Genomic DNA, 11,390 nt, shown 5'->3' on the forward strand with positions numbered 1-11,390 from the left:
ACTTAAAACTGTAGAATACTTTAACCACCACAAATTTCTCTGATGCTCTGAAGCTGCTCAAATTGCAGGAGGTACATTACTGAAGGTAACTGTCAAAATACGGCTCAATATTGTGGCTCAAAGAGTAACTCACTTTCAGAGTGCAGGACCCATTAAGTGCCTGTAGAGGGCAGTGTAACACCACTTTAGAAATGCACATGGACACGTTCTCCTTTGCAATGATAAATTCAGGACAGGCTCAACAAAAAAATGTTCATACATGCACTGGCTGGGACGATAAAGAAAAGAGAAAACATCAGCGTCTTTGCGCGATTTGCAAGTAATTTATTGTGTCAAGGAAGGAACAGACCAAACTCATATCATCCCATTCTGTCTCTGTGGTGACCTCCAGCACCAGATAGTTCCTCTGTGGACCTCTGCCATGCCTGAGGACCCTTTCCCTCATCTCTTCCATACCTGTAGGCTCATCTGAATGGCTTTTACTCAAACTGACCTGCATTGTCTGTACTCAGCACTCAGTCACACTATCCCCCGTTCTATTAAACTTGTGACAACAACAAAGTCTGCAAGTACTGATGTGATAACTTTAGCTTGTAATCAAAGAGATTATTGTGGTTTCTCATGATTGCACCAAACTCAGATCAGGGACTGACTGCAGTCCTACACACAAAGTTTGCACATTACAAAGTTTTTAACCAAAGGGGTGGTGGAAATGGTGGTGTGGGTGTAGAAGGATGAGTAAGTGGATGTAATATGATAAGGTGGAGGTGGGAAAGAGACCAGAGGACAGAGACAGGTGAATACAGCAGTCTAAACACTGAATATGAGACCTCTCAGACACAAACTTGCATGATTTTATCAGGGGCTATTGTGCAGTGCAGTCAGGACCTCACACAAACCCTACGGGTTGTATCATAGTGATATTACATTCACAGTCACACTTGAAGAGAGAGCAATTCTTTTTATTGATGTACTAAAATTGTATTTTGTGCCCTAAATCCACTTTCCTCTATGTGAACAAAGAGAAAAAGCCAGTCAAAATAATTGTTTAGAAGAAGATGAGACAAAAAAAAACCACAGCAGTATTTGGAGGCACTTGTTCAATAACAGCAACAGTAAGTTGGAATGAATATTTGACTTAAAAATATATAATAGGATCTTCCAGCAATCTTTGAATTGGTGCACGTTACACCAGTCATATAGCAATATCTGGTACTGATTTTGAGTCGCTGAGTCATATGACATGGAAGATACTGAAAAAAAGATAAATCTTGCATGAAAATATCACTGTAAAATAAAAAGTGGTGCAAAATGTAATAGCATAGGTGTTTCTGATATTCAATCAGTCCAGGAATAATATCTGGTACTGATTTGGAGTTGCTGAATCATACACCATGAAATCTCAGAGGGCTGATTTGGTCCATAAAAAAGAAAGAAGAACCCTGACAGAGCCACATGATCCAATTCCTTTCAAAGTGTCATAATTCTAGTTACCAGGGAGAAATCGACCGCACACTTGCAAATATGATTTAGGCAACCGGTTCCTTGGATTGTCAGCCAACCAAAAAAGGACAACCTTTCAATCCAGAATATAAACCACTTATATGACATGGCAGTCAACGCCTGGTTCATTAATATCAGAACATCATAAGAAAACATGATCAGGAGCTGACAGATCTACAGCATCTTATATGGACAACAGAAGGAAAACTATATGAATGGTGACCCTCATTAAATATATCATAAGGAAACCAAAAAAAAAACTATGAACAAGTAGATTTTGGAGGCCAAAGGTCAAGATCAGTGTAACTTGATATCTGTCTAAGAAATGTCTTGCGGGAATATCTCCAAATTTGCTTATCCACTGGGACTCAAGGATGAACTGAAAGATTTTGGTCAAAGTCAGTGTGACATGCATGCAGCTGTGATGCGGTAGTTTCAGTTTATTTAAACTTCCTGAAAGTCTGCACTACATCCAGTATGGGATCAGACAAACAGGAATATAAAATGCTACTGGATGGGCAGAGGCAAGATACCAAGATATGGTAATTTCAGTTCTTTCTATTACAAGGGTGGAATATATTGAAAACAAAAGAAAGGTCTGGTTTTATTTGCAGCTGCTGCTCATCATATCTCATATATCCTTGTGGGAAAAACACAAGGACAAACTGTCATTTTTGTGTACTCTTCCATTAAGTAGGGGTTGATGGAGTGAGGAGGTCTATTTAGCGACGGTAATACAGACAGCCATATGTAATTCAGCTTGCATCCCTCAGCCTGGTCCTGACCAGCTAGACTTGTGAGTCGTCCTCTATGCAGGTTCCTCGTCTCAGTCATCACTCTCTGTCTGCCTCCTTATCTCTGTGCATCTATTTCCTCACTCAGCATGCAGTTGTATTCAGGGATCCCATGGCTAAAACTCCCTAGCCTCCTCAGTGGTGCCATCAGTCAGCCTCAGCCACACTACGGATCCCCATCTGGAACTAAAGACACGCTTGTCTCAGGTGACACGCCCCAGGTTCCACCCATAGCCGACAGAAAGCTGGTGCAGCACAGAGGTGACGCAGTTCATTACACTTCTCCAGATCAAATGTAAGCATGGAAAGGAAAGTCAAGCACCCCAAAATGATCACACTTACATTGCAGAATGATTGCGAAATGGACCTTTTCCTGAGCAAGGTCATCTGTTTTTGTGAATGTAAAAGTTACTCACACACTGTAAGAACACTGGCTCTTTGAGCAGCTTGTCTTTGGCCGTCTGTCTGCTGAACAGCACTGCTCTGTACTATGAGAACTGAAGTGTTTCAGCAGCCACTGCTCACGTGTCCCAATGCATTCAACTTAAATTCAGAGTTCACCGTACAAGTCAAAACCTTTAAACTGTATCTTCTTCAAATAAAAGACCAAACTTTTTATGTTACACATGTTTTAATGGTGTTTAAAGAAGCAAAAAATATCATAGTTGCACCAAGACCAGAATATACGCAAATGTGATAGCACAAGAGACAATCTTACTGTCTGCATAACATTAATTCAACTGAGTGCATTTTGGAAAATAGCACTCTCTTTAACTGAGGACTATCTTCATCTTTTCTGGCTTCAAGTATCCTTCATTCAAATACTCATTTACAGTCTGCTACATCAGTGTCCTCTCCGCTAAAACATGTGTTGGATGTTTGAGTTTCACTAAGTGTGATGTGTAACGTTTGACAGTAGAAGACTGTTTTCACAGTCATCTGCTGAAGGAGGGAAAATGTTCTGTTCAGCGGAGATTTTAACCTCAGTTCATGAACTGAAGAGCTCTGCTAAACAACCAATCACGGTCCAGTAACTTAGATGTGTGTAATTTGTAAACTTGAAGCCTCCTGTGCTAATTTACTGAGCATTCACAAAACAGTGAGGAAGTAGACATCACAGTGCAAAACAAAAAACAAAAAAAACAAAAAAATGCAAATTTTTGAATGAGGGAAAAGGAGTAGAGTTACTCTGACCGTTGTTTTGGAAGTAATTCAACTTTTTCCGGCAGTAAAATCCTAGATTATTGTTCCAAACAGAGTTTATGTGTTCAAATATGGATTTTTAAAGTTGTTAATCTGTCGACTGCATTTATATCTCAGATATGCGTATATGCAATAAATATGGTTTAATTCATCCATACAACAATCTTGTTAATCCCTCAAACATGCATCACAATTTTCTACAGCTTGTTACAAATTCAACACAAAAACAAGTACCCATGTTCTAAAACATTTACTGCATGCAGCTATGTTGTGCCACCATCTTATTTACTTTAATATACCTCAAACATCTGGCTGCAGCAGTGGCCAGTATGCAGGTTTTTAAAAAAACGTCAAGAAAACATGTTTTTGTGAGAAAATTATGACAGTCAAATCCTAATAAGCCATTTATTTGACTCCTTGTGCTCTTTGGCGCAAAGTGAGTTCCCACTTTCATCCTCCTTCTTTTTCTTCTTTTAAAACTCATACTGGGAAACAAACATGGTGACTTTGGTGATGTATCTCCCCAGCTGGATTCGTTTCTCCAGCTCGCTCATCTCCACCTCAGCCTCCAGAGTGGCAGGGCCCTGCACCGGGCTCAGCAGCATCAGCTGACCTGTCAGACGGTCTGAACGCTGGACTGTGAAGTGGCGCCTAGCTTGCCTTCCCCCCAGCAGGGAGAAGCGAAGTGTGTCCCCCATTGGACGTATCGCTGAAACCCGGAACATGACACGAGGTGCCGACAGGTTGGATACAACAGCAAGGTAATGGTAGGAGAAGGAGTTTGGGGCCTGGGAACATAGCTTGTTATCCACAGGACAGGGGTTACGTTCACATCGCCTTTGAAAAAAGGAAAAGAGAAGATGAGAAAGATATGACTGAGGTTGTTCTTGGGTCAATACTCTTAAATATTATTAAAGTGTATTTTCAGTATTCATATTTAGGGGTTCCCAGCTCACAAAGATAGTTTTTCACCTGCTGCGTCTCTTCTTTGTGACTCCAGAAACAGCCACATATCATGAGCTTGCAGCTAACTGTGCCCCGTGGCCACGAACTACAAACAACTGCCAAACTGTCCCAAAAATGTCTGTCTACAGTCTCTCAAGAGTATCACAGAATATTATCCACATCTTTATCCAGTGGTACTCTCATTGTTTTGAGCTTAAAACAAACAATCACACTTAGAGCTGATCTATATACTTTATATCTAAAAAAAGAAAAGCACTGAGTGAATATGATAGCTATGATCTCAGCTGATGTTATACTGTGTAATTAGTAACACTCAAAAACTTTGAGATAAGTTAAAAACACACCACTTATAACCCTTCTGGATGGGTACAAGTGTAAGTTCACAGTAGCATCAAGCGTCATTTTTAGACTATTTGTTACTTTATACCTCAGGAAGAAATCAGTTGTATTTGTGCAGGGAGCAAAAAATATCAAAGAGCAAATATATTGGGTATAATTTCATAATATTTTATATTTACTTCTAAATTATCTACCTACTACCCCATTACTACCATGTTATTACAGAGCTTTAATGTAAAGTTCCAACAGCAATCCTTACATGGGTGATGTTTTGACATAGGTAGCATTAGGGATTTTCGGGCAGTCCACTCTGACACACTGGAAACCACCGTATGTGTTAATGCACATCTGATCCTTTGTGCAGTTGTTTTGTCTGGTGGCACACTCGTCGATGTCTGACAGGACGCACAAACAAAGTGACCCAAACAGAGAAGTTAGGACATCATTTATACCATTTACTGTATGTTTCATCTGGTTTGACACTGAATTGTAGACACTGCTGCTGTGTGTATGGTAACTCCACTATGTGTTGTGGAATACTATGAAATGTTGAATACAGATTTCATGATCTAAATAATAAGGAAGGGAGGAAAAAGACGGAATGCACCTTTACAGCTGCGCCCATCGCGGGTCACATTATATCCAGCAGGACAGGAGCAGCGGTATCCTCCAGGAGTGTTAACACAAGCATGTAAACACAGTCTCCCAGCCTGTCCATTGTGGAACAGCTCACATTCATCTATGTCTGAAATACACAACACACTCACACTTAACCTCACTGCTATGTGGAACCATACATGTGTATTTCAAGATCAGAGCAGTTATACCAGTGCATGTGTTACTATCTCTGCCGGAGATGGTGTATCCCGGCTCACAGGTGCAGTGGGTTGTCCCCTGAACCATGGTGCATCGTGATGGACGAACAAAGGGCCCGGCACTGTCAGCCGGCAGTGTAGTAGCAGCAGCAGTGGTGGCATGGGAGGTAGCGGTAGAGGTATTCGTCATGGTGACAAAGACTGAATAAGGTAGTTGGAAAAGATAAGAGGTAAGCAGTGCTTGTAAGTGGCCTGCTATGACATCTTGACTCCTGCAGCTCTGTCGCTACCCATGAATGAATGTCAGTTCATTCAGTCATTAAAGTAAAAGGGCATCATATTTTCATACATGCATATCCCTTATTTTCAATCCCAAACCAAATGAATTCTCACTGTTTTCATTAACCTCAAGCTCTGTGTTAATTTATGGAGTTTGAATCTGTTGTGACATTCTTGCGTGGCAGGGACGATGCATACTGCACATGATTCAGAGGCTTATACTAACTTGCTAGCTCCATTTAGCCCTGCGATGATCTGAATGTGGATAAATCATTTAAATCATGTGTCTCTTCTGACTTTCCAAATGTAATCAAACAGAGTGGATCAAATTGTGACAAGGGCTGCTCAAAACAATTTAAACAATGGAGAAGGCAACAGCGGAGTCATGATGTAACCTTCAGCGCTCAAAGTCTTAAATGTCCCCACACAGATAACATGTGACATCATGTCATCCCATTGCTTCATCTCTATATTGGACCACCCATGTGAGAGCGTCTCATCATGATTATAACAAGATGAAGTGATTCATGCAGATAAGCCAGTGTTCAGCCTCTGATTCACCTTCACAGTAGCAAACTGCTGAGGACATAGAGAAATAGGAAACAAACTGGGCTTCAAATATTCACAATCTCTTTTTGTATTCCACCAACCATGTCAGGCAGCCACTCAACCAGCACCGTACTAAAATCAACTCTCTGGTATGCAACATCGGCTTGCATTGGCAAACCAAACCACTAGCCAGCATAATCTCCTTCAGTAGACTTGTGGGGGATTTAGAGACAAAGCTTTCAGTGCTAAAATTGAAAGGCAGTATTCTATGAAATTCAGGTCTTAAGTCTGGAAATACATACAGTGTATTGGCAATACAAAACATCTGCATGAGACCTGTGCTGAGGATGCTGTAAATTATACTATATATTATGTTACATTTTTATTATACCTACATGTTGGCAAAGGGCTCTGGCAGGTTACGCCAGCCCAGCCTTTGGCACAGATGCAAGAAAATTGGTTCGCTTCATCCAAACACGTTCCACCATTCAGGCAAGGGGAAGACACACACTCATTGATGTCTGAGGGAAAAGACAGAAAAAGGCTTATATGAGGAAACTGAGTTTGAACAAGGATGCCACCCAATATCTCATCATGTGCACGTGTTAATGACATGGAAAAAAACAAAGTCGATAATTTCATCTTAGGTTCAGCCAAAGTTTAGGGGATGCCACGTCTGGATCAAACTGCCTTTGAGCTGTTATCTCAAAGTTAACAAGCTGTTGAGGACATTCAGTTTGGAATATCACATTTCCCAGGATTTAATAAGCTCTCTTGACAAAGTGCACAACAGGAAATATGATCATTGGCCTCCTTTGAAATGTATCTTTACATAGATATCTTTGGTGACATGCATGATGCACAAAAAAGATGAATATCATTGGAGAGCAGGAGTTGGTGGTGGTGGTGGGGTGCACAAAGAGGATGATGACAGGGTGAGAGGATTAGATAACAGAATAAGTGATTGTTAGGATGAGGAAGAGGAAAGAGGCAATGAAAGAAGTGAGTTGTGGTGAACCAACAGTGGTGCGTCACCTCGACAGGTAGGCTGCTGGCCGCTCCAGCTCAGGCTTTCTTGACAGACTCGACTCTCTGCACCCACCAGTTCATAGCCAGGGTCACACAGGAAGTGAACCTCATGGCCCACGCTGTGAGATCTGCCAAGTTTCCTCCCATTAATGGGCGCATCCAATTTTGGGCAGGTACCTGTTGTTAGAGGATATTAAAATGTTGATTGATTTTAACAGAATATCAATAAATGCAATGATTTCCTGGTGTTATGCTCACTGTTTCTTGTATTATGCTTTGCTGTGCTGCTCTGGAGCAGGTTTATTTTTTTCTTCAGGTTACGTAGACTTTGCAGGTATGAGGCCTCATGGGCAGAGAGAAGCTTCTGGACCTGCTTCAGAGATCCCTGTATTTCCTGTTTGCTGGGACAGTCCTGCAACATTAGTGAGAGGATAACACATTTAGGAAAATAATTTATTCAGACACAAGGTTCTAATTCACCTTGAACGATATTTAGAGTTTTTATTACTTGTAAAAATGTTGCAGTTTTATAAAAGTAATAATGATCACAACTTATGTAATATTTTTTAGATTATAGGATGTTACTTAACTTACATGTGTGAACACTATTTTTCTAAACTGGCAGCACGGTGGTGCAGTGGTTAGCACTGTCACCTCACAGCAAAAAAAGTCCTGGGTTCGACTCCCAGCTTGGGTAGAGGATCTTTCTGTGTGGAGTCTGCATGTTCTCCCTGTTCCTGTGTGGGTTCTCTCTGGTACTCCAGCTTCCTCCCACAGTCCAAAGACATCAAGAGGGGACGAGGCTGATTGATACTCTGAATTGACCGTAGGTGTGGCTGTAAGTGTGAATGGTTGTCTCTATGTGTTGGCCCTGCGATGGACTAGCGACCCATCAAGGGTGAACCCTGCCTCTCGCCCAAAGGCTGCTGGGATAGGCTCCAGCGCCCCCGCGACCCTTAACAGGATAAGCAGAAGAAAATGGATGGTTTGATGGAATTTTCTATACTCAAGGCATTTGCAGTTAGTGTGGAGAGTGACAAGTGCTCATTTTATGTGAAAATAATTTGTTGATTATCTTTGAGAAGGAATGTTATTGACATCATGAATATGGAAAAGCTTTGGCTGTAAATGTTTGTCCCTTTCACCCAAGGTGAGAACACACAGAACCCACAGTCACACACCAGTGACATCTTTGATTATTTGCTGAAACACTAACTTTCTTTTCAGTCAAACATATTTAATCATCCACTCAGATAATGCTGAAAATTTGCCAACAGGGTATGAATGTGTGAATGTGTTTCATTCAATGTGTTGTAAAGTGCTTTGAGAGGCTGGTAGACTCGAATAGTTCTATTTCGATGCAGTCAGTTTACCATTTGAAGGGGAGTAAGCTATAAAACATACATTGATACATAAAAAATAGAAATGCTGCAATCTTTTGAAATTGACATAAAAATTCGAATCCCTAGCCACCAGACTTTGCACATGTCCATAATCAGAATTATGAGAAAAGATACTGAGACCATAAATTCAAGAAGGTTCCTTTTGATTATGCAGGGAAAAGTTTTGAGAAATAAAATCACGCTTTGGAATAAAACCTGAAAAACATGTAAGCCATGCTACACTTGAAGTCTGTGCAGCACAAACCAACGCTGTTAAATGTTGAAGTAAATTACTGTCGGACCAGAGAATGTTTGGCCACTTTAAGTATTTACATGCAGGAATCTCCTCCCCTCAAAAGCATGCACTGTAACTCAGTCATAGACACAGAAAGAGACTATGAAAGTAGCCCGTTTACTATTCACGTGATGTGGGTTTTTTGGGCGAGGCTGGCGAGGTTAAAATCTTCATTACACAAAGTTATGTAACTTCCATGTGTCATTTGAGGAAAAGAGGATGAATCAGCAAAAAAAAAATATGAAAAAACATCCATCACTTGCTCTTTATGGTGTGTTGGATTTATGGTTAGGGGTCTGTCTGTCAAGTATATAAATTGCACTTAGCATAAACACCTGCGTTACCACCTCCCTGTCTGTTGACTAAAAGGGTGAGGGAGTGTCTTCAGCTTGTCTAACATCCTTGTCTACTCTCTCTCATTCAACAGCAACATTCTCCACCTCCTCCCCTTTACTCTAATACATGTTTTCAGACAACCAATTAGTGTTTTCGCCCAGCAAGAGTTATGTAAGCAGAGTCAATATTTGTTGAAAACACCTTTCTGAATTGGACAGAAGCGAGGTTTGGAGAGACTTCAGTCGGTGGGGAGGTGGCTGGTGTTTATAGTGTAGTTGTCAAAGGCCTCTTTCTGTGACATTTCACATGCTTCGTGTTGAGTGCAGGATGACGTTGAGCAGGAGGGATCAGCATCGGAGCTCAAAAGTTACAGTACGGTTGTATTAAAACTTGATAAAAGGGTCAAACTGACTCCAAAATTGCACTTTACACTAAACTTACTCCCCTGTTCACAAGTATACATTACATTCAAACATACTCACATACACATAGGCGTGCTGGCCATCTCCAAGTAACACAAAAACAAATATGCACAGACATGAAGGCCCTCTGAGAGCCATTCACAGAAACATGTAGCATTTTGGAAATGGTATTCAGGAACGCAGTGAAGCCCGGCACAGACCAGTGTTTTCATAGACCAGAGCCTCTGGGGTCTTGTTCGTGTAGCTTGCGTGCAAAGACAGGGTGACTCAGGGTTTGCTCTCTGAAAATTTAGTCTGGGATGCCAAGCAAGGACACTCATAGGACCTGTTTTATACCTCAGTCGAGAGTGAGGTCATTCAGTCTTGTTGCCTTTTAAGCCATGCAGGTACATTAAATCAGTAAAAAGCTGGTTTATGAGCGTGAGCAGCACACACCAAAACACAGCAACCTGAGCTCAGTTTCATTCTTTTGCTCGCTATCCAATAACATTCTCCCATGCACTCACTCACCTGTCCAAAAGTAGGATGCAGTGAACAGAAACCCAGCAAAGTGAGGACAGCTGCTGCCGACACAAACATGTTTCCACTAATCTGGATCCAGTGGGGGATGATCTAGTGCGTGAAGTTAGAGGCAGTGTGAACTTGGAGTGGGCAGCCCACAGAGTGCATGGACTTCAGGTGAGTGAAAGACCACACTTGGCAGTGGAAAAGCTGCTGCAGCGAACCACTGCGGAATGTTGGGTTTACTCCTGAAGAGCCAATCACGGAAAGAGACTTTGAGAAAAATGTGACCACATTATTATCCCTTTACTTAATTTGGAGTGCACTTCCTCTCCAGTCAAAGCAGCTTAGTTTATATCTTGCTCATAAAGAGGCGTGTTCTTGATCCGAAGGGCACACACTTACTTAGGCCACATTTAGCGATTTACAAAATGCAAACAAACACCAACGACTATAATCTGTAATCACATTTTAAATTTTCCTGATGCTGTTAGAGCAGCAAGGTCAGTTACAGGTGATAATTAGATCTCTGTTGTTTGTTTTTGTTTTTGTTTTCTGACAACTATCATGTTACACTGACAGACATCTGCCCACCACGAGCTCAGAAAGCTGCACTGCTATCACTGATGGAAGGACAGAGCCTAAAGACAAACTGTGCCCTCTACAGAGATACATCCATACATGCACTAGGAAGAATGAACAGAACAACAACAACAAGAATTTCACCTATGGTTGTCGCATTTTAATAAGAACTATGTTACCTGGTGATTTGACGGTACATGTTTTCCACTGAGGATGCAAAATGTCCTGGAAAGAAAGTCCGTTTAAACCGAATAGAGACTTAAATTTGTCTAAGAAGGACTTTGCAAATAACAGTGCACTACAGAAAATCTATCCACCTCAGATCTGTCTCAGATAGACTTTTGTCTCCGGTGTGCGAGTAGGAGGCTCGCTTCAAGACGCAACAGGAAAAAGCT

General features: G+C 41.3%; 1 protein-coding gene across 1 annotated transcript; it reads right to left on the reverse strand.

The window, feature by feature from the left end:
• Positions 1-2,939: 2,939 nt before the first annotated feature.
• LOC147269431 (fibulin-7-like) lies at positions 2,940-10,595 on the reverse strand. Its single transcript, XM_086184810.1, has 8 exons — positions 10,423-10,595; positions 7,736-7,889; positions 7,484-7,654; positions 6,844-6,969; positions 5,633-5,821; positions 5,413-5,550; positions 5,065-5,200; positions 2,940-4,337 (listed from the first exon to the last, which is right to left on the reverse strand). The coding sequence occupies exons 1-8, from the start codon at positions 10,489-10,491 to the stop codon at positions 3,974-3,976; spliced, it is 1,347 nt and encodes a 448-aa protein (XP_086040936.1). The 5' UTR covers positions 10,492-10,595; the 3' UTR covers positions 2,940-3,973.
• Between the last annotated feature and the right edge of the window lie 795 nt (positions 10,596-11,390).

The sequence above is a fragment of the Aulostomus chinensis genome, chromosome 2 (genome assembly GCF_037954235.1).
Source record: "Aulostomus chinensis isolate RoL2024-O1b breed Wild chromosome 2, RoL_Achi_v1.0, whole genome shotgun sequence".
Lineage (NCBI taxonomy): Eukaryota > Metazoa > Chordata > Actinopteri > Syngnathiformes > Aulostomidae > Aulostomus > Aulostomus chinensis.

Excerpts from the sequence above, each read along its gene's own strand:
- LOC147269431 (XM_086184810.1), bottom strand. The coding sequence starts at position 10,491 with ATGTTTGTGTCGGCAGCAGCTGTCCTCACTTTGCTGGGTTTCTGTTCA. Across the intron at positions 5,822-6,843 it reads CCAGAGCCCTTTGCCAACAT|TCTTTGTCACCATGACGAAT; the intron begins GTAGGTATAATA and ends TACCTTATTCAG. Across the intron at positions 5,201-5,412 it reads CGATGGGCGCAGCTGTAAAG|ACATCGACGAGTGTGCCACC; the intron begins GTGCATTCCGTC and ends GCGTCCTGTCAG.